Source organism: Lycium ferocissimum, chromosome 1, assembly GCF_029784015.1.
Source record: "Lycium ferocissimum isolate CSIRO_LF1 chromosome 1, AGI_CSIRO_Lferr_CH_V1, whole genome shotgun sequence".
NCBI lineage: Eukaryota > Viridiplantae > Streptophyta > Magnoliopsida > Solanales > Solanaceae > Lycium > Lycium ferocissimum.
Genome location: NC_081342.1, coordinates 11,524,701 through 11,547,824, shown reverse-complemented (window position 1 = coordinate 11,547,824; position 23,124 = coordinate 11,524,701). Strand labels below are relative to the sequence as shown.

Sequence of the window (23,124 nt, the reverse complement as noted above, 5' to 3'; positions counted from 1 at the left end):
TTCTCAACCCAAGCCATGTTGAAGAACTAAGTGAAGGAGGTAAGTTTTAATCTCTTTTTCATATGTTATGGATGGTTTATGTGTGTTGTAGTGTGTGAAAATGGATGAAATTCATAAAAATAAGGTGTGTTGGAGTGTGGCCGTGAGGGCTGTTTTTAGTAGATTAAGATGAACAAATTTTTATTTAGCATTTTTGGTTGTTGTTGCATGGATTCGATGATGAAAATGATAGTTTAGTGATGCAAGTTGAAGTAGAGAACGTTTATGGGCTGTTTTTGAAGCTAATGTGAATTTAGTGTAGTTTCTTGTATTGTTGATGTGTGAAATGTTGGTGTAGGTTATGAATTTGGAAGAAAGAAATGTGTTGTTGATGTTCCTATGGAAATTGGAAGGTTTCGGATTTGGGGTAGGTTGGTTGAGTCGTTTTGAATATTGTGTGGATTGTTTGAAATGTTCTTGAGTTTTGTTTGAATGGTTTCGGATTGGTATTTGAATGTATGAGCATTGGCGTTGGCTTAATTGTATGTGGTGATTTGAATGTAAATGAAATGCCGTCGAATTATGTAGAAGAGTCATTGACGTTAGAATGCATTTTGAATTAATTGTTGATGTTGTTAGTATGGTTGTTGGTATTGTTGTTAAAGATTTGACCAAGTTGAATTCTCGGATTGTTGAATTTACGTGAAATGCTTGCCCAAATTTCTCGTAGATAAAGTGCTAGCTTAGAATTGGATTCTAAGCGCTTATGACTAATGTTTGGTATTTAACGATGTTGTTGTAGATTTTGGGAAGCCGAGACTTAAATTCGGATTAGCTTATAAGCTTTCGAGGTATGTGAAGCTTATCTTTTCTTTCTTTTCTTTCATAGATGGACTCGGATTGGTTTGATACTCATCCGTGAGCCCCGAGACTTTCCCTTGTAGAACACTAGCGACTTTTGAAAGGATTTAGTGTGATTAACGTCTTAACCTTCGAGCGTCGATTACTTACTTCTCTATCGAGTTTGTAATGACGATTATGCCCCTAATTTCCATAAGCTATTTCATATGGTTTGATACGTATCCATGATTCCTAAAGTTCTATTTGATATGTTCTCGAGCGACATTCGGAAGAAACTTGATTTGATTATCGTCTTGGTTTTTAAATGATGGTTCACTTTGATTATTCTATCGAGTCTTTGAAAATGTTTTTAAACTGCATATAGTTGCTCACGACTCTGCTCGTGCATATAGTTATTACCTCTTTTTAGTCCCGGCCGGTTATGTATCGTGCGCACTGGTGTTATTTTCCATTTGAGACACGTGTTACGGTTCGCCGAGCCCTCACTAGAGGGCGGTTTCCGTTTATATTTGGTGTTATGATGTGTTATGGCGTTATGACGTGTTATGATGTGTGACGGGATACGGAGATATGAAACCTTCCGGTGTGATGCTGTTATGGCGCTAACGATGACCATAGTTCACAGCTTCCCATCTGATTTATGTTTATATCCATTTTGATATTTTGGATATTGCATTTACTTTCGCACTTCGGTTTTGATTATGATCCCGTTTCAAACCGTTTTTTCCGTTTGCGTACCGACATATTCGTCTTAAGACCCCAATTCCTTTAGCCGCGTTTCATGTCGCGGGGCAGTAATGATACTTGTTTGGATCTCCAACCCAAAGGTTCTCTGTTCGGAAATTTTTCCTTGGAGCGCTCCCTCGTTCATCAAAGCCTATGTTTTAGCACTTTTCCGATGCATATGTATATGTCCGTTGATGGGTACGGCGGGAGCCCGTCCCGTTATATGATTTTGTTATGATTCTTGGGGTCCACATATATGTGTGGTATGGGTAGTCAATGGTCATGTCTGTGATTTGTGATTTGGACGTCCCCCGTATTCCGATCCTTCGTTTGTGCGATATCATATATATATATATATATATATATATATATATATATATATATATATATATTTGTGACGGGGCGACGTTTCTCATTTCGTATGTGCGAATGGTTATGCCGGCGGTCCGATGTTTGACTTTTGTATATGTCTAACTGTTTGTACGCTTGAGATGGTTAATGGGATGTGTGCCCGTGCTCGGCATTTCAAATCATTGGGTCGTGACAAAAATGATGACATTACCACCCAAGGCTTGGTTTCTCGAACGCGTACACATATCCGTTTGCACTTGGCTTAAATTTGGGGATCAATCCTGCGATAATCGAAATGGGCAAACGATACAACGTTTGCCTTGCTCAAGTCGGTCCATCCATATGGAGAGTGGTGGCTTGCATCCGGTCATTGGCCAACGAGGCCAAATTACTTTTCATTTTAAGCCATCTAATTCGTCTCTATACTCCTAAATTTTTTTCGAGGTGGAGTTATCACCATTTCGAAGCGAGGTAAAACCTCGTTCATCACCAGTCTAGACGAAGACAAACAGAGGCTGGATGGAAAGATTTGTCGTTGTTCCTACAACGAAAATTATTCCAAAAGAAGATATGCCCTTCCCAGAGGCATAAAACTTATCTCGTTAGTATTTATCTTTTATGAATTAGCAGACACAATTTTTCTGTGACTATTTCTAACCCATTGCTTCTTCCAGCTGCCAAGTAAACCCCTAACATTCTTATGACCCTTCCCGATCAGGTTCAAGCAATTTTGGACATTTCAAGTTACGAATCCTGAAATTTGAAAGAAATGCCCCGCGATGGATAGCAAAGAACCGCGATAAAAATACTTCCTTCTTTTATTTTATTATAAATTCATCATCTTTTCCTCATACAAATTTAGTTTACCAGGTTTGCCCAAAGAAACTGTTCGCCCGAGGGTGATCATGTCGACCCTATTCTTAACCTGGCGGCTTTCGCTCGCCGAATCACCCGCAGAAGATGATTAGTTTACAAGAAAACTTTATCTACTACATCAATAAAAGTTAGTTTTTTGCTATTAAATCTTTCTATGATGTAAAATCAATTCAAGTTTTGAGTTATTTGCTATTAAATCTTTCTATGATGCTAATTTTTTTTTTCCGCCTTTTCTTCTTTTATAATCCGTTTTTGTTAGATCACATCCTAGATCTAAGATCTGCTAATTTGTCATTTTTAAATCAATCAAGTTTTGTTATTTTTGCTATTAGTTCTTTCTACGAAACTAAATCAATTCTAGTTTTTTTTTTATTAATCTGATCCTGGATCTGAGATCTGATAATTCATCTGCTAAATCAATCTTTCCTTCATTGTCTTAACAATTTTCGGCTAGACATAATAGTGGCCGTCTCAGAGCACAAATTTGAAGCCTCAAAAGTTTTAATTCACAATTCTTGATTAGCCAACACCCATTGTTTCTTTTGCCATTGCCGCTTGTGCATCAAGAGTAAAATCTTATCTTGCCACGCAGGCGAAAAGGCACAACCCCAGGACCATTAGAGGGCTAGAGCCTTGTTGGAAACTTAAGCATATAGTTTGACACCTTTTTATTAAAAATAAATAAAAATTACTTTAATAAGTTATTTCTAGCGGATGACCATTTGAGAAATTGACTCGACATATAGCTTGTAGTTATTAATGTCTATTTACATTAGTAACAATTATTTCACGATAACAAGATGATAGTCGTGTATTCATAATATATTACATTGGACCGCATTGTCAAAAACTTTATTTATGAATATGAAAATTTGAGTAGCTTATTTCAAAATCTTAAAATATTAAGCGAATTTCTATGGAAAACTTAAGAAATTAAAATAAATAAAAACCATGAAAGGAAATTCTTATTACGTACATTCTTAATGTCACCATATACAAGGAAATAATTAAAGAGTGAACTGCTTCTAAATTCTGTGTTAGGTTTCAGCCACTAAGTACTTCTTATGTGTGTGTCCCATAAAGACAAGTACTCCACGTCTTAGTAGCGTTTGGCCGTCGGAATTAGAGAGTGTGATTTCATATTTTAATTTCAAATCAGCGCTTGTTTAAAAAATCTGCATATAAATTTCAACTTTAACTTCAAACCATGATTTCAAATTCCAAATTCTCTCAAAACGTAAGATTTAAAATTCAAATCGTCATTTTAATTTTTTTTTTTAAATGTAAAACTTGACCCATAAATTTATATTTTATAAAAAAAAATCACCATTTTATATTTTTTTAAAAAGATTCATGCCGACGTGAAGAGATTGTTCATATCATGTGGAAGAATTTTATTAAAGAGTAGTTAGTTACTACTCTCTCCGGATAAAACAAAGAGTCACTTAGCCTTTTTTTTTCTTGGATAAACAAAAGAGTCCACTTAGCAAAAAAAAAAAAAAAAAAAACTAACCTTATTTTTTCATATTTGCCCCTATTAAGTGTTATATGATCAAATTCCAATGCCTGTTTAATTAGGAATAGTTTAGTCAAATTACCTATTTTTATCTAGGAATTAATATATTTTTAAGGGGTGTGTAAATGGCTAAGTGAACTCTTTTTTTGATCCGGAGGGAGTACTATTGATGATTTTCTGAAAGTGAATCTTTATAAAATTATTTGCATTTGAAATTTTATAATAACATGTAATCGCGAGCATTTATTTACAAAGAAAATATGAAGATATGTAATTTATTAATGTAGCGGCTCAGGATATTTCGATACCTTATTTATGAACTATAATTTGCTCATTTGTGTAAATAAGAGTTGAAATTTTTTTGATAGTTTTTACAAATTGTGAGTTTTCATGTTTACGAGAAAAAATACAACTTAAGAAATTCAAATTGCATATCTAAGTAAAATTTTAACTGCAAATCAATCTAATTTCAAATCATGTCCAAACGGACCATTCGTATATATTTTTAAATATTAACTTTTTATGTCAAAAATAAAAAATTGAAGAATCTATTCCAAATTCGTTAAAGAAATTAAATAATTCGACCTTCCAAGCTCTGAAAATGAAATAAGACAAAGGAGTAATAATCACCAAAATAATCCGGCTATTTGTCACACCTACCAACATATCCCCGAAAAGCTTATAAATCAACAAAACAATAAAGTTTCTAAATGAATATGTTGATAGTGATTGAAATTGTAAATACGCTTAAACAGATCTTTTTCACAAACTCCCACAAAGTAAGGGGCGGTATCATCCCAAAAGAGCCAACGAATAAAAAAAGCATATGCTTCCGGTTCCGTGGGATTCTGAAATACTACAAAATGGCCCTAATTCCAAAATGGAGCATTATTGTGTTTTATTGAATTATATTTGGATTATTTTGATAAACACAATGTTTTATATCGCTGTGTGGTGTTACGGTCACATATCAGTAATTTGAAAGATAAATCTACGAGATAAATAGGGAGGGAGTAAAATTGTTATAAAAAATGATACAAAACTATAGAATTTAATGATACGATACAATAAAATTTAAATAAAGAATAAGTACAAACATTATTTTTAAACTAAAAGCACGATACGACAGGTAACAACCATCCAAACAAGCTGTTATTACAGTGACCCCAAACTTAACACTCAATTTGAAGAGATAAGCTGCTTCAAATTGAACTCACCAGAATTGACACAATCAAATCCACATCCACACTGTGGAGACTCATAAAAATTATCAACACGAAAATCAGCAGAAGCAATTCCAACAGAAAAATCAAGCTGATCTCCATCACGTGTAACTTCAATAATATTAATCCAAAAGAAAAGCACTTTCACCTGTACACCTTTCAAGTTCGCAAGCTTATCTTTGGAAATTTTACCAGTAATTTTACTCATATACTTTAAACTGTAACCACTTATACTAAAAGTGCACGATTTATTAAAGTAAACAGCGAAATTGCCTGTAGTTTTGTTAAATTCGTACCTTGTTACGCCTTTGGGAAGTAGTCCTACAGGAAAATCGTATTCCTGTAGAATTTCGTATGCTGTTGGGGATTGAGAGGAGTTACCAGCGACCAACGGAGTAGCTGCATAGATGAGGAAGATGCAGAAGGGAAGAGCTATAGAAGGCATGTTGATTTGTTAGTGAACCAAACTAATTTGAAATTGAGATGTTAGTCTTAGTTTTGGGTGGCTTGGATTTGAAACTTGTACTAATGACTAGCTAATGGTGTGAATTGTGAAACACGTTGGTTAAATTCGAAAAACTGTGAGGGCTCTCCTAAAAACGTAGAGGAGATGTGGTTTTATCTTTTCTTGCGGAGGGTGACCCAACTTATGCACTAGTTAGTCAAAAGAAAATGTTGGTGAAAATTTATTGGTAGTTTTGCAAAGTTTCCTTAAAAGGATATAACGATTTTTTTTCAAATTTGAAAAAGAAATCAACTTCATTGAAAACAAAAATGAGCACGGCAGTTTGGCGATGTAATTTGGATTAAATTTGGAATTTTGATTTGAAATTTTTATTTTAAATCTCAAATTCACCTAAAAGGGGGAATTTCAATGCCAAATTTATGATTTCAATTATCTTAAAATTTAAAACTTAACCAATGAATTTATATTTTGCAAAAAAACCCGATAATCTTAAATTTGCAAAAGAAAGATCCATACTTTACGTGAAGAGATTGTTTGTTCCATCAATCATGTGAAAAAATTATATTAACCACGATTGTTAATCTATTGGATCAATGAATCTTTGTAAAATTATGTGATTTAAAAATTAGTTCTGTCATGTAATCGCGATATTTGGTTATAAAAATAACATGTAGATATGTGATTCATTGATATGCGGTTTATTAATACACGCCTTAGGATAATCCAATACTTTACTTATGAACTATGATTTGTTCATTTAGTAAGATTATATAAGAATTAAAGTTTTGATAATTTTTATAAATTAAAAAATTTATTTATGAGAAAAAAATACAACTTCTAAAATCCAATTTGCATGCATGTGGAAACAAAATGGCAACTTCAAATTAACCCCACCTAAATCAATCAAATCACAACTTGAAATTCAAGTCCAAACGCCTCCTAATACAAAATACTGCTTGTGAGATGACTAATAATGAATGAATTAATACTTATACCCTCGTTAATAATAGCACAATTGTTGTACAAAGCTTACATACTTTAAGAATATTTTTACCTTTTAGTAATTTAACCATCGCTATCGATAATATATAGTTCATCACACATTTTATTTTATATAAAATAATAAAATTCTCGAATAACGAGTACTATATTATATTTAATGCGGTCAGCTATGGAGTAATTAGTATTTTTATTATGCAGGCAACCGACTTCGCATTATTCTATGCAAACTTTCGTGCTGAAATTAATTACGCCAATAACTTAACTTTTCTTAATTGGATAGGGTATTACGACTGACGAGTTAATCCTTTTTTTAAAAAAGTTCATCTGTTCCAACTTTTCTTTTTGTTTTCACGTGGCTTGAAAACGAGAAGTTCCCAAGTTTTGTGAAATAGTACAGTTTTGTAGAAAATATCAGATTAGTGTGTCAGTGTCTAAATGCAGGCTCGAGCTTATCCTCTACAATACAGTTCAATGGTTCTTATTTGTTCGTCATTTCTCGGTTATTAAATATAAACTGACAAATTATGCTCGTGCAATATACGGGATCTAATATAATTAATTTGATTACTTAATTTAGTTAATTTTTATGATTTGTATATTTTACAAATGATACTATAATTTTCTTTAGTGAGTTTTCATATTTTTTTTTCTTTTCCTCTTATTTTTTTCTTAATTTTTCAATTATTTTAAAATTTATGTACTTTTACAAATATTGAGTAGAATTTTTAAGGCTCGAATTCTAACCGCGTGTTCCTGGAGTGTACGTACTATTGCAGTAGCCCCAGGATGGACCAGTAAGTTCTTTCCATGATATTCATATGTATAAATTTCCAAGCAATTCAGCAACACATGTAGTGGTCGTTTGGTAGGTAGCTAAAATTATTTTGGAATTATAATCTTGGGATTAATTTATCTCATTTTTTGGAATTATTTTAGCCCATCTCTCAGATGGTATAAAATAATCTCAGGATAAGTGGGATAAGGCGGGATATCTCACCCTTAGGATAAGGCTTCATTTTGTTCCGTGTTTGGTAGGAGGTATAAATTTATCTCAGGATAAATTTATACCTCCTACCAAATACAGTATAAAAAATTAGTGCTGGGATATCCCAACCTATACCATGCACCAAACGGCCCCGTAGTGTCTAGCTGACTTTTTCTCCATATCATTCAAAGTTTTTTTTACGCCTTTTCAAATCTCGACCTCGTTGATTGAAGATGGACAATAGTAAGTTTATAATTACAAGATTTAAAGAATATTTTACTATATTATACATTTTTAATTTAGAATCATAAGATTTAAAAATCTAGCTTTATTTCTTAAACTCCGTATCTAGTCAAACGTAGATACTTAAATTGAGACAGAGGGAGTATACGCTAAATGAAAGAAATGAAAGGACAATTGAGACACGCGGAGACTTAAAAAGTAAACACACAAGAGCGATTAACGTTAAACTTCTGAAATGTACACATGTTAGTCCCGGCTTAGAGTACAATTTCATTTGTTTTTTGTACAACTTATTGTTGATGTGTTTGTCCACCTTGGGTGTTTGTTGTGTAATAAATAAAAAATTATCTTATTTTGGTTATGTTCGCTTCTTTTTATATTTAGTAAGTTGACAATTCAAATATCCTACATGTCAAGTTTATAATCACAAGATTCAAAGGATATTTTATTATATTATACACATTTTTAATTTTAAACAACAAAATTTGAAAGTCTATCTTTATTTCTTAAATTTCGTGTTTAGTCATACATAGACACTTAAATTGAGACAAAGGAGAGTATATGCCAAATGAAGGAAATGAAAGGACAATTAAGACACTACGGACCCGTGAGGACTTAAAAAGTAAACACACAAGAGGTAGAATTAATGTTCAACTTCTGAAATGTACACATGTTAGTTGCTGCTTAGAGTACAATTTCAGTTATTTTTTGTACAACTTATTGTTGCTGTGTTCGTCCACCTTGGACATTTATATATAATAGGAAAAATATAGGATAGAAAAATAGACATATATTTTTAGTAATGTGGTCAAGTAATATGGGACGAAGGGAATACTTCATTTATTAATTCTTAAAGAACGTAAAAAGTCAAGTAATTTAGGACGGAGGGAGTACTTCATTTATTAACGTGAAAAATCAAGAGTAAACAAGTAAAAGTACACGGAGGAAATAAATATGTGTCGGAGAATTAAAATTGAAGTGCATACTGAGAAAGGAATAAATATTCAGCAAGAACGTGAAAAGTCAAAAGTGAACAAGTAAAAGTGCACGGAGGAAATAAATATGTGTCGGAGAACTAAAATCGAAGTGTATACGTGTATACATGAGAAGAGAATAAATATTCAGTACTATGACATATGTCCACGTGGGATTTATTAATTCTTAAAGAACGTGAAAAGTCAAAAGTGAACAAGTAAAAGTGCACAGAGAAAATAAATTTGTGTAGGAGAATTAAAATTGAATTGCATACGTCTATACATGAGAAGAGAGTAAATATTCAGTAAGGACGTGAAAAGTCAAAAGTGAACAAGTAAAAGTGCACAGAGAAAATAAATGTGTCGAAAAATTAAAATTGAAGTGCATACGCCTATACATATGAAGGGACTGAATATTAAGTACTATGACATATGTCCACGTGGGATAAAAAAGTAGTTGGTTAAAGTGTACAAGTTATATAACTTTTGGTACAAATATTCATTGCGTGTACAATTTATAAAGTTTTTGATACAAACCGTCAAATACTGTGTTGATCCCTCTTTTACACTTATATAATAGAAATATAATGTTTGTGTTGCATAAACATTCATTACAGATAAAATGAAACGTTTAAAAATATTGATTGCAAATACAAAAATACGTGTATCTTTGTTACTAATAAAAATTTAAAAGTAACGTTACATATAATGAATTAAATTTTATTAGATGGAGTATGGATTACTCATTTTAACCCTATCACAACTCCTTCAATCGAGGGGATCAAAAACCATTCTCGAAAACTCCTCTTGGTGATGCCTCAAAAAGGTTAGAAGAAGAAAAAAGATATTTGGCAACAAAACTTTTTTTTATTGCTGCAGGTTAATTATTATTGCAAAAAGTATCTTTGACAATAAAAAACAAAAAAATGTTGCATAAACTTTTTCCAACGGCTGTTATTGCAACGACGTGCAATATTTTTTTTGTTACCAAAAGTACTTATTGCAACAATAATCAATACCATGACAATATAATTAAATTATTTGGCAATAAAAAAGTTCATTTGCCGACAATAAAACTAAGTTGTTGTCAAATATTAAATTTTTTGTTGTCATTTCTATACTTTCTTGTAGTGTGTGGTGGACGAATAAAAATTCTTCATTCTCAAATATAAATTCTATTTATTTTTAAACAAAACTTTTGAGATCAAACTTTGAATATTGAGAGAACGAAAAGATAAAAGAAAAATTGAGAGGAAACACTTCATAAACGGTGGAGGAGGAACAGATGAAATACGGAAAGAGACTGATTGAAGCCCTTCGGTAGAATGAATTGTTCTCATTAGTGTATCGTGTCTTCTTTTTAAGCTACAAAACAAAATTTAATCAAGAATTGCATCTTTAGGCCCCCACTTTAACATTTAATACTTGCACCATCACCATCTTTTCGCACTCAGGTCCACAGACTAACCAAAAGCTCAATTACTTTGGTTCACAACTTCACAGGTTAATTATACGAAGATTATAACGTAGAGATTTTTTGGACGAGATTATAACATCATGTAAATATTATTTGTACGGAAATGAAAGGATTACCGTGTAATCATTAATATAGGGATATTTTATAGGGATTATGATACACAAACGCAAAGTCAATCAACACTAAATAAAAAATAACCACAACTCTTAAACTTGTTCCTAAGTCACTTTACGATTGTCGATTCGCTTGATGTTCTGATATCCTGACGCAAGGTGACTATAAACTCTCTTGTTAGAGAGTTGTTGCCTACCTCTTATATTAGAGATTATGGATTGGATATCTAATTTATTGAACCTGAATCAAATGTTTACTTTTTCTAAGTGATAGAAAGAGGATCAGAATGTGACGCAGAAGACAAAAATGAATTATCAAGAACGTACAGGAAGTAGGATACGGAGGTATTCAGATGTATATCTAATAAATATGTGTCGGACATTTGACGAATGTTTTACTCGTTTCATGGTACTTTCATCTTACATGTGGGAAAGAGGTTCAAGTAAGCCCTGCAAACAACTTGATGTACTATCTCCCTTCAAATCCAGTTCAACTTGATGTACTATCTCCCTTCAAATACTAACTTGATGTACTATCTCCATTCAAATACTTTTGCGCGAAATACGGCAGAAGGAACAGAAGAAAAAAAACAATTCATTCATAACCCAACCCCATCATCTCCGCTCATAGGAACTACGAGACAATCTCAAGGCGCCTTCGAGCGAGGGGCCGTGACCGATCATAGAAACCCATTCAATAAATAGAACACATTAGAAGGGCAATGACTCATTCTTTCTCGCCTATCTTGCTTGCAACACAACTTAGTCCTAATATTATTGAATACTACCAACCAAGCACTACATTAGTTGTGCAGTGATTTTGGTTATGCATAATTATTCTTATATGACCAACCAAATACATCATCTTACGTGAATTTCATGCTAGGATATTATTTTTGTATATTCAACCGCATGACCCCTTTATCGTATACTGCAATTATTGGACTTGATTGCCCCCTTAGAGGAAAGATTGGAGTTAGAATATGGACTCCTATTTAACTTACTAGACCTTCCATTCTAGATTCCCACGTTGCCACATTGCCTCGTGTGATATTTGCCTTCTATGGATAAAAATCGTTTCTCCAAACACAAGCATATCTATCAATGCAATTACCGTTTCTCTTAATCTCCTTTTCTTCTTTTACTTTTGTTCCAATAGTTGGTTCTTCGAGGAAATGCAAGACTAAGTGATCAATAAAGCTCACTTGCATTTAGTATAAATCATGTATTCCGTCTCGTCTCGTCTCAATTTAAGTATCTTACTTTTCTTAAAAAAAAAAAAATGGATTAAAAAAAAAAGCCAAATTTGACAAGGCACCTGTCTTTGTTCTTATTTCTTGAAGATATTGTTACACTAATACAGTGACACATAGGAAAATCAGAGTACCTACTCTACGAAGAAGATACAAGAAAATTCTGCCCAAACTTGTTCTCCTCTTCATCAGTACAATCTAATCCACACCCACACTGTGGGCATTCCTCAAAGTTGTCAACCGGAAAATTCGCCGACGCGAGCCCAACTGAAAACTCAAGATTGTCACCTTTTCGCTTAACTTCAACAATGTTGACCCATACCAATAACACCTTAACACTTACACCACTCAGTTCTCTAAGCCTGCCTTTGGAAATAACCCCTTTTATAACAGGCTCGTAATTTAGCTGATACGAGTTCTCCAATCTGAAGCTGCATGAAGAATTAAGATAAGCTGCGAATTCACCTGTTTTTGTGTTTAATTCATAGTCTTTTACCCCTTTTGGAAGAATCCCCATTGGGAAATCATAACGCTGTAGCTCTTCATAGGCTGATGGCTTCTCATTTCTTGAAGCTGCTGTAGTTGAAAAGAAGAGGAAGAGGAGGTAAAAAATGTTTGTTAAAGACATGGGTATTTCTCTGAACATAAAAATAAAAATAAGTAATGAAGTTTTAGGTTGTTCCAAACTTCACCGTCTTATAAAAGAGATGACATGACATAAAATGGTGGCACTTGAGGTTGACAGATGTTTGCTCCATAAGTATGACAAACTAGTTTGTTGCTCTGTCTAGTTGTCCACGTGCAGATTGATGCATGCCCTTACTCTATTTAGCGATTTCTTTTTCCTTTATCCATAATTTGTTACAGCAATATAGTTCATTGGATTGGTAGTTGGAAGGACGTGGACATTATGAACGGTTTCATCAGTACATGGTTGAATGGACAAAGGAAATATGATAACATATTTTGAAAGGAGGTTTTAAAGGTTGTTTTTTCAATTGTTTTGAATTAGATACAATTTTGTCCATTTGCTCATAAGGATGTGCTCTAATGATTAATGAAAGAGTCGTAAATTGAGATATTTCAAATTTAAATTTGAGCGTAGGCAAAAAAATTTAACTAGTTAGTAATTTCTTTCAATCTATCAAAGCCCTAATATCTAATATTTATAATGGTGAGAGTTTTTTAAGTATTCTGTGAATTTAGTCAAGGTACGAGCAACTTGACTCGGACACAATTATTATTAAATAAAAAAAAAAAAAAAAAAAAAAAATATGCTTTCTAGGGACCGAAAAATCCGTCTAGCCTCTTTGGGCCAACCGCATCATTCAAAACTCGGGAATGATGAACCCATCTCTCCATTCTTCTTCACTCAAATATTAGATTCAGTTTGTTAAATATACGACTCAAACTTGCAACATAAAACCATCTTGTTCTCGTAATTCAATCTCTTAATAAAATATTATTCCAATAGGATCACAATAAATATAGAGCATTAAAATAAAGTACTTACATAATTGACCACAAACTTTTAGATTGAGGTTTCGTTAACTGATTGATTAAGAAATGGGGCACGTATATGGCATTTACAGGCGCACATATAATTTGCATATGATTCGGCAGAACTCAATAATTTTGATCCAAATTCTATAAATTATTTAATGTAGTATAAATTATAAATTTAGAACCTAATACTCCAAGACTAAAATCCCTCCACATTGACGAGAACAGTGAAATCTATTTATACAACATACCCAGTGTAATCCCACAAGTGGGGAGTCAGATCTATTACTACTGTTTAAGAAGTCTGTATCATCCTGTTTTATAGTCAACCCTAATCCTCCCTCCTCCCTCCTCCCTCACCCCCCCACCCCCAAAAGAAATCACCTTTATCAGTTCAGTAAGTAAGCAGCAGCGCTTTCCACACAGTGATTGACAACTCCACAAGCAATCTTCCCCAGTATCAAACATTTTTTTTTTTTTTACAATCAAGAAATTCGTCTGGAGCTGACCCTTTGGGCCAACTGCAGCCTTCAAAACTCGGAGATGATGAGCTCACCCCTCTACCCTTCTCCGCTTAAATACTAAAGTTAGTTCACTTGGTGCAAAGCCAATCAAACGTGAGACCTAAAACCCAAGTCCCTCGACCTTTGTCAATCATGCTAACCCTAGGCGCAGTATCAGCATTTTGCTTCAACATTATCTCCTGCTTCATCCCCACAGCTCCTCCTATTATTAGGAGAGCAGCTTCTCACTGACATGCAGAAGCCACTTATTTCAATCCTCTCTTTTCCTCCAGCGAATTCAATCAGTCAGCGGTTGAATTAATAAAGATACCTAGCCATTTTTTCCTTCTTGTTTCATTACATCTGGTGTAATTCTCAATCCAACTCCAGAAGAATATTATATGCCTAATGCAAAGTCTTGCAAAGTTAAACAGGAAGCGTTTGGTCAACCCATGAGGCACAGTAACAACAAATGATTGAAATGGTATAGATACAACAGAGCCAATATGTCATTATAAAAATAAAAAACAACAGAGCAAATAAGCAAACAAAAGATGTAATTATACCACCAAAAGAAAGCACAGGAGAAACTTGTGTTATGTGGAAACAACACTAGAGACTAAACAATGCAAGAAATTACTACTACATGAGAAAAACAGACTATATCTGAGTTGCAAAAGAATATGACCACAAAAAAGGAAAAGAATATGCTCTGAAGAATAATACAGCAATCATGTGGAACTATGGAAGTAACAAAAGTGAAAATGGAAAGCAATTTGCAGTAAAGGAAGCTAGATATGATACCAACAAGTAATCAACACAACTACAATATGGAGATCTCCCAAGGAACATAACATACAGAGATTTGCTGACTCAGTTAACATCCTTCAATCTTTTTATCAATGCATCAAGAGATTTCTTCTTAGTGTTCTGCTTAGATCCCCTTGTGCCAAAGGACCCAAAAAGCCTGTCAGATTGATCCTTCATCTTTTCTGAGATAGTCCCAACTTTGCGGTAGTCCAAAGCATTATAACTTCGCTCTCTAATAACTGGATTCAGGAAATTTTCTGGATGATTGCTCAAGAGTAGATTAACCAACTGCCTGGACTCGGCCAATGACGCTTTCAACTGACTAGCATCTGCCTCAGATAAGAGAGGAGCTTGGTTTTCAGCAAATGATTCCAACATTCGGATATCGACATCAAGACCCATAACAGCATTCACGTTAAACCTTTTAACGTTTTCCGCTAGTAAAGCCCCAACAATCATCTCTGATATATGAAAGAGAACATCTTGCAAAACTCTCTTGAGAACTTGAACAGGCAATATCTGCTGTGCTGTAGAAACTAGCGTTTCAAGAAAAATAATCACCTCATGCACATATTCATTTCCACCTTGTGGAGGATCATCGATTATCCAATTCACATTCTCAATCAACAAAAGGAACCCATCAACCTTTTGCTTAAGCAGACTTGAAAGCATCTCTTCAGCAGCATCACGCGCTTTAATCAAAGGAAACAGTCTCCTCCCCCTCTCTGCCATTCTCAATGGTATCCCCGAAAGCTGTGCAGCATGACGAAAGAAGAAATCACAAGCACGTTCAAACACAGCCATATTAGCCGCCATCTGCATTGCTTGGTTAACACCACCGATAGACGTATTAATGAGCTTCAACAAAGCTCCATCCAGGACTTCATTCAAAAGCCGATCCAGGTACTTCTTCACCACATCATAGAAATCAAGCTGACCACCATGTGACATGAAACTAACCGAATCCTCAATAAACGACCGTACAATCCTACAGCAATCAGGCACTGTACACGAAAACGGCGCAACATAAGGAAATGCAGGCATAATATTCGACGTCTGTAACTGAAACGACAACACATTCATGTTATACTCATATTCCTTTTTCATATACATTTGCTCAAATTTATCCGCAGCGAGAGCCTCAGTTATCTGTTTTCGACAATCAGATAAAAGGAGCTCATGATACTTATCCCTATGCTTACTCAACACATCAAGCAAAGCCTCCACAGGGTATCCATATCTACGCAACGTAACACCAAGCAAACTCACATAATCCTTAATTAACAACAAATGATTCGCAGTTTGCATTCTCGAAAACTGATCTTCCAAAACAGAACACATTTTACTCATAGCAGTATCCCATAAATTCTCAACTTCCATTTTCGAAACCAACCCACCACCAGTCCTCAAAACTCGATCTTCCACGATGAAAAAACCAGCAATTTGCGCGAAAAACGTCTGATGAGATTCTAAAAAAGGCGTCATCGATGATACCTGAAAATCCGAAGTCAATTGAAGCTTCCTATTCTCGAAATAATACTGCTTGAATCTTTCCTCAAGTCCTAGTGTTTGATTTATATGATAAGCCCTATATAACGGCGTTAAATCAAACCCTAACATCCCATTACCATCATCATTAATCCCATTAAATCCATCATCATCTTCTTCTTCAAGTGCATAAACACAATCCCTTAAACTTAATCTACTTTGTTCTTCAGCTTGTCTTTGTTTAATTCTAAGTTCTTCTTCTCTTTGTCTTGAAGCTGATGCTTGTCCAATAGCTAGTTGACCTAAATTACGACTAACAACACGGATCTCAACAAGCCAATCACCAAACTCTTTGTTGATTTTCCTTTCAATATGTGAACGAATCTCAGGGATCTGTTTCTCAAGCATTCGTTTAAGAGTTGAAGACGGTATTTTGTTAGTAAAATCTTGTTCAATTGAGTCAACACACTTCAACGCCATGTAGAAATTGTTCTCTTTAAGATGACGATTTGATCTAGAACAAAGCTCCATTATGTTAACACAAGTACGAAGAGATTGTATAGCAAGAGTGATGTTTTTACACTTATTTCTAGCTTCAACGAATGAATCGAGAGTGGATAACAAAGGTATAGCGACAGATTGAAGTTGAGAGTTTGAGTTTGAGAGAGATGATTTGAGTGAATCAACGTCGGAGAGAAGAGATCGGAGATCATCAACGGCTGTGATGAAGTCTTCATAATGTGCTCTACAAACATCTTCGATTTCAGATTCTTTGGATTTCGTGAAGTGACGGAGGTGATGAAGGACTGTTTCAGGTTTACCAGAAGCGAATGCCTTGCGGACAAAAGGGGCAACGTCTTCGCCGTTACAGATAGCGGCGGAAAGGAGAAGTTGGTCAAGTTTGTCGCCGGAATCGGCGGTTTCTACCGCCGGGACGACTTTCCGGCGCATCTTTGACGTGTTCATTGGTGACGGAGCCGTTAAAATAGATAACTGCTAGATTTGACGGAGGGGATGTAGGAAAGAGGAAATGAAGATGGAGAAAATTGTTTGACGGGGAGGCAGTGTTAGTTTTGGGACATTGAAATGAGAAAGTAATGATAAATGGTCTTTCTTTGCCTATTTTACCCCTTTCCTAAAGTCCAAAAGACAGTCAGCCGGTCAGCCCTCTCTATAAGATATATTCTCGCATAACACCACCTCTATATATAATAAGTAGTAAAATTTTAAGAATCGATTTTTCATGTTACTCTTATATTTTATTTTTCTTTAACAATTTTTTACCGATAATAACATAATTAATTTTAAAATAGTACGTTTTTTTTAAACTAACAACTATTTTGATTTTTTTGGTAATATAGTGATTGACATCATTATAAATATAGAAATTTTAAGATTATCTATCATGGGTCTATAAATTTTGACCAGATATTTTGATACTTCTATATACAATTTATAACAAACAATATTATATAAATATATATCTTCATCATCAAAAAAAATTTCTTCGTTATACAAAGTGTGATTAATTTTGAAATTTGGCAATGAAATAATAAAATTAGATTTTATGTATATTGTTTGCCTATAATAGCGAAATATTATTTAAATATCAATGTTATCATAGATGTATAACAGTCATTCATTATAGCAGCAATTTTTTTTTTAATCCAACGATAGTAGAAAAGTTTGACTGCATCTGGTTGAGAAAGGGTTATAATAGCAACTAGAGCCAATCTTTTTGTAATAATTAGACGCATGTATTTGGTGATTTATGGAATAAATAATACTAGTGCAAGTAATATCGTTTTACATTCTAATTTTAGGACGGTGCTTCCGTAACTTTTCGGCGCATCTTCGACGTGTTGATCGATACTCCGTTATCTAATCCGGTCACCGTTAATAAAATTAACCGCTAGAATGACGAAGCCGTTAAAGACGGAGTGGATATAGGAAATAGGAAATGAAGACGGAGAAAATGGTTGACAGGAAGATATTAGTTGGGACATTGAAATGAAAACGTAATGCTAAACGACATTTCTTTGACTGTTTTACCCCTTTGGTAAGTCTAAAATAGAAGGGCATGATAGTAAATACAACCAAATGGCAGACTTTTTGTAATAATTAGAGGCGATTAATTGGTGATTTATGGAGTATTATTAGAGCAAGTAACATCATTTTACACTCTAATTTTAGCTACGGTGCTTTCCATGATATAAATACAACGAATCTACAAATCAAATGATTCTTATCACTTATTACTAGTTACTAGATGACCCTTGCCCGAGTTGAGCACGGGCTATGCCTAACATTGCTGTATAAAAGAGGTCTGAAGTCTTCTATTGAAGGAGCAATCAATAGCCTCTATTGAAGGAGCAATCAATAGCCTTAGGTATATAGTTGGAGGAACTGCAAGCTGTGGAAGAACATATGTCATATTTTATAGTGAGCAACCAACAATAACTGGAAAATCTGCTAGTTTTTCGCCACGAGTATTGTCAATCCAAGGCAAAGTAGCTTTTGTCCACTGTCCAACTTCAAGATGAATACCAAGGTTGCTTTGTCAACTGTTGGCCACGAATGGACGAGCCCTGGAAAGAGAAATATAGATCTGTTATGAAAGGACAGTGATGTAACTATAACTGATTGATTTTATTTCTCCAAATAAAGCACATAGTAAGTTTTAATCAAAAGACAAGATATGATTCGATTGTAATTGTAATGGATTGGGAAACTATAGGTAGAGATTAATTTTATGTATATCCAGTGAAATTCCACAAAGTGAGGTCCGGTATGTATAAAAACAGTGATACATTGTTCAGTGAAGGGATATCGAAAATTTTCACTTACCAAAAAAGTTGTTCAATTTCCTTTAATATATATTCATAGGTGTTCAGTGGCCGTCCTCGTCTGCCTTGTCTTAGCTGAATCAGATTAGTTGCTATTTATGCTAGAAATGTATGAAGCAGATTTCACTTGTGACAGTGAATGAATTTAATATAAATAGATATAGTTTCTTAAAGCTATTTTACAATATTTGATTCAAGTCAATGACAATGAATACTACATGTGTGATCCGCCAGAGAGAGATCAAACACTTTGACCTTTGAAAATTATCTTTTTCTGATTTTTCAATTTTGATAACCACAAATAATTTGTCAAGACCACCTGATGGTAGAGCACAACAAATCACGAATTCACGTAATTTGTTGTTTTGGATTCAATAAAAGGTACACTAAATTGGAAAACCCTTCATATCCTACTTTAGAGATAGGGGTAGGTATGGTACGGTATTTGAAAATTCGGTATGATAATTTCGGTTTTTGATTTCTAACGGTTCGTCCGGCCATAAATACTGGTGATCTATCAATGTTTGTGAAAAGATAAGCTTTGCCAATTAATTTGAAAATTTATAGTCAAATTTTAGCGATCCGTCAGGATTTTATTCCAAATCCTGACGATCATTGCAACAAGACAAGTTTTATCCATCAATTTAAAATCATCAAAATTTTGCTGCCAATTGCTGGTTGTGAATGTTTTTTTTTTTTTTTTTTTTAAAGGGGACAAAATGGCACTGAAAAATCCTATTTTTATAAATCTCCCAGAGATATATAGTGCCTTGGGCCTATTGGGCATCGCCTAAAACTAAAGTTAGAGTGGTCCAGCCCATTAAAGTTGGTGGACTAGGGCTTGATTAAAAGGAGTTCCAAAACCTTTCTTCTTCTATCAGTCGAACACCTCAGCATATCAGTAGCAGTCGCAGCGGGAAGAGAAGCAGAAGCAGCCATGGTGAACACTTTTTTTTTAAGAATCTTCCGGTAGCTTCAACACATTATTCACAGACACCATTGTTTGACTTTGTTATTTTGTGTTCTCTTTAGGGTATTGATCTAGTTGCTGGAGGTAAGTCCAAAAAGACTAAACGCATTGCCCCAAAATCCGATGATGTTTATCTCAAGCTTCTCGTCAAGGTAATTTTTTCACTCTTTATAGAATTACTGCATTTTTTTTGTTTGATATAGTGTAAAAGTTTATTTATAAGGTACCAAGATGGTACGGAACGTTATAGAAAACAACCCAGAACACGAAACAAGAATTACATCCCACCTAACAGTTTGTTTACTGCATTTTTGGTTATGGAAAATTATGCTCTATGTTTACTGGAAAATAACATTTACCCGGTTTAGCCCAGTTTTCCCTTAATTACCCGGTTTATCCCAGTTTAACATTGTTTACCGTAAGCGTATTATGTTGTATAATGTCGTATACTGTTGTATAACGTGTGTGTATAAGCACTGTTGCGAAAAAAAAAGTTGGTTATGCGAATTTAAACTGAAAATATGGCTATGTAGGTGTTATATATTATGGGTATAATACATAAATAGACCCTTAAACTTGGTCTCAGCTGACAAGTATGCCCTCCAACTTTGGGTGTGCACAAGTAGGCGCCTCAACTTGTCTTGAGTTGAACATGTGAACACAAATGCTGCCATGCCACTGATGTGGCACACAAATTTTGGAGGGCCATGTCATTTCCACATAAGCATTTGTGTTTACGTGTTCAACTTTATACAAGTTAAGGTGCTACTTGTGCACACCCAAAGTTGGAGGGCATACTTGTCAGCTGAGGCCAAGTTTAAGGGTCTGTTTATGTATTATGCCTATATTATGTGGGGTTGTATATTTTTGTAAAAAATCCTTTTAGTTAGTGTATTGAGAATTGGATGGTTTATTGTGTAAATAACAGCTGTACCGGTTTCTTGTGGAGGACTGGGAGCAAGTTCAACGCGGTGATACTGAAGAGGCTATTCATGAGCAAGATTAATAAAGCTCCTTTGTCTCTATCACGCTTGGTTACTTACATGGATGGAAAGGTATTGTTATGCAGCCCTTTGAGCTCTGTTTCCTGGATTTAAACACATTTACTGTGAGTAGTTGTTACTAATGCTCTTTCTTATTGATTTTAGTGTGGTTTTTCTGGTATGAGTCAAATTGTTCCTTGTCCCGTTCCTTGCGTATTATACTTGCTGTGCATCAGTGGACCTTTGGTTCAAAGACTATGTGTATGTTTGGTATGGAGGAATTTTATTCCCGGAAACTGTTTTCCAATTTTTCCATGTTTGATTGGTTGGAAAACAGCTTCTCTAGGGAAATAGTTAACAACAACACACCCAATATAATCCCGTCAGTACTTAAAAAAATAAAATGACTTTCCTGATGAAAATAGGGAAAACAAGTTCCGTCAGTTACATTCTAAGTTTACCATTTCCTCTCCACCCACCAAACACCCCCACCCCCACCCCCACCCCCACCCCATCGAATATTCTACACCCGCCACCCCCGAACCCCTAGTCCCCACCCCATTACAGTCCATGGTGTTTTGCTAGATCAGTAAGAAAACCACTGGTTTTCCAAGAAAACATTTTTTAGGAAAATATTTTCCTTCGTACCAAACACACCCTAGTTATGTTAGCATATATAATAATGGAATTGCGAAAAAATAATTCGATGCGGTGAATAGAGTAATAAATTTCCATATCGAAGTCAAGAATATAGCTTAATCCTCATATTTCTGATACACGTAGTTGTGCTCCTTATTCCATAATGTATAAAGTAATGCATAGATTTGCGTATACATCAAAGTTATGTGCTGGGATTAGTCGCGCAATGCAAACTTCTCTACCTCAACCATACAGAGTTTTATATCAGAATCCAAATGTTAGATTGGTAATGCAGAGTTATATGCCAGGATTTTTCATTTTATACAGCAAAGCAAATAACCTCTTAATGTTACTGGCGTACTACATAGTTTATCTGAATTTGCTTGTGTATTATGATTAGGAGGACAAGGTTGCTGTAGTTGTAGGAACTGTTACTGATGATGTTCGGGCTTATGAAGTCCCTAAACTCAAGGTTACTGCATTGAGATTCACCCAAACAGCTAGAGCTAGGATTGAGAAGGCCGGGGGAGAATGTTTGACCTTTGACCAGCTCGCTCTCAGAGCCCCTCTTGGTCAGAACACGGTAAGGAACTTTGTCCTCCATCAGTTTTTGTATTTATGCTTTTTTTCTTGTATTTATAAGGTCAATAATTAGAGCGAATGCTATAGTGGTCTTTACTATAATAAATTGATGTGTCTTGAGATGTTTGGATCATTGCTTTCGGTATGTTACATATGAAATAATGCATTCATGGTAGAGCAATATTGCCATTAAACATTAAAGACCTTTTCACTGCTTCTGCGCTTTCTTGATATTGTTGGATGCGTTCTCTCAGGTGTTGCTTAGGGGTCCAAAGAACTCGCGGGAAGCTGTTAAGCACTTTGGTAAAGCTCCTGGTGTCCCAGACAGCCACACAAAGCCTTATGTTCGCGCAAAGGGAAGGAAGTTTGAGCGAGCAAGAGGGAAAAGAAATAGCAGAGGTTACAAGGTTTGAGGAGGTGCAGATGTTTGAATGCTCATTGATAGAATTTCTTTTAGAAGGTTTTCCCAACCTATTTTTGCCATTATAGTTACTTGCTGTTGGATTTTTTTTATTTCACCCCTGTTTCACTAAAACTCCAGCATCATATTGCTGATTTTTGAGTGTGTTATCCCATTTTTTTTTTTTCCTCCACAATCAAATAATTTCCCTTATGCTATAATAGTTGTGCTTGTGCGGATTAATTAGTTAGACTGGATTTAAGTCCAAAATATTTATTCCCGATAAAGGTTGCTTGGAGTATGTTGTATCGATGGGCAACTTGGTGGTACAACATTGGTTAATCAAAAGCAATAA

At 34.6% G+C, this 23,124-nt stretch overlaps 4 protein-coding genes across 4 annotated transcripts; 1 reads left to right on the top strand and 3 right to left on the bottom strand.

Moving 5' to 3' along the window:
- Positions 1–5,328: 5,328 nt before the first annotated feature.
- On the bottom strand, positions 5,329–6,184 carry LOC132047753 (uncharacterized protein At5g01610-like). The gene has a single exon (XM_059438755.1). It carries the CDS (start codon positions 5,975–5,977, stop codon positions 5,489–5,491), a length of 489 nt encoding a protein of 162 aa, XP_059294738.1. The 5' UTR covers positions 5,978–6,184; the 3' UTR covers positions 5,329–5,488.
- Positions 6,185–12,083: 5,899 nt separating this feature from the next.
- Positions 12,084–12,738, bottom strand: LOC132047744 (uncharacterized). Its single transcript, XM_059438747.1, has one exon. It carries the CDS (start codon positions 12,689–12,691, stop codon positions 12,185–12,187), a length of 507 nt encoding a protein of 168 aa, XP_059294730.1. The 5' UTR covers positions 12,692–12,738; the 3' UTR covers positions 12,084–12,184.
- A 1,933-nt stretch (positions 12,739–14,671) lies between these two features.
- LOC132047733 (exocyst complex component SEC15B) lies at positions 14,672–17,419 on the bottom strand. The gene has a single exon (XM_059438740.1). It carries the CDS (start codon positions 17,313–17,315, stop codon positions 14,925–14,927), a length of 2,391 nt encoding a protein of 796 aa, XP_059294723.1. The 5' UTR covers positions 17,316–17,419; the 3' UTR covers positions 14,672–14,924.
- Positions 17,420–20,050: 2,631 nt separating this feature from the next.
- Positions 20,051–22,939, top strand: LOC132047723 (large ribosomal subunit protein eL18y). The gene is given in 6 exon segments (XM_059438729.1): positions 20,051–20,135; positions 20,228–20,317; positions 21,094–21,110; positions 21,112–21,220; positions 22,188–22,370; positions 22,624–22,939. Coding segments are annotated over 6 exon segments (561 nt in total). The 5' UTR covers positions 20,051–20,132; the 3' UTR covers positions 22,783–22,939.
- The last annotated feature ends 185 nt before the right edge of the window (positions 22,940–23,124 follow it).

Coding starts and splice junctions, on each gene's coding strand:
- LOC132047744 (XM_059438747.1), bottom strand. CDS start 12,691: ATGTTCAGAGAAATACCCATGTCTTTAACAAACATTTTTTACCTCCTC.
- LOC132047733 (XM_059438740.1), bottom strand. CDS start 17,315: ATGAACACGTCAAAGATGCGCCGGAAAGTCGTCCCGGCGGTAGAAACC.
- LOC132047753 (XM_059438755.1), bottom strand. CDS start 5,977: ATGCCTTCTATAGCTCTTCCCTTCTGCATCTTCCTCATCTATGCAGCT.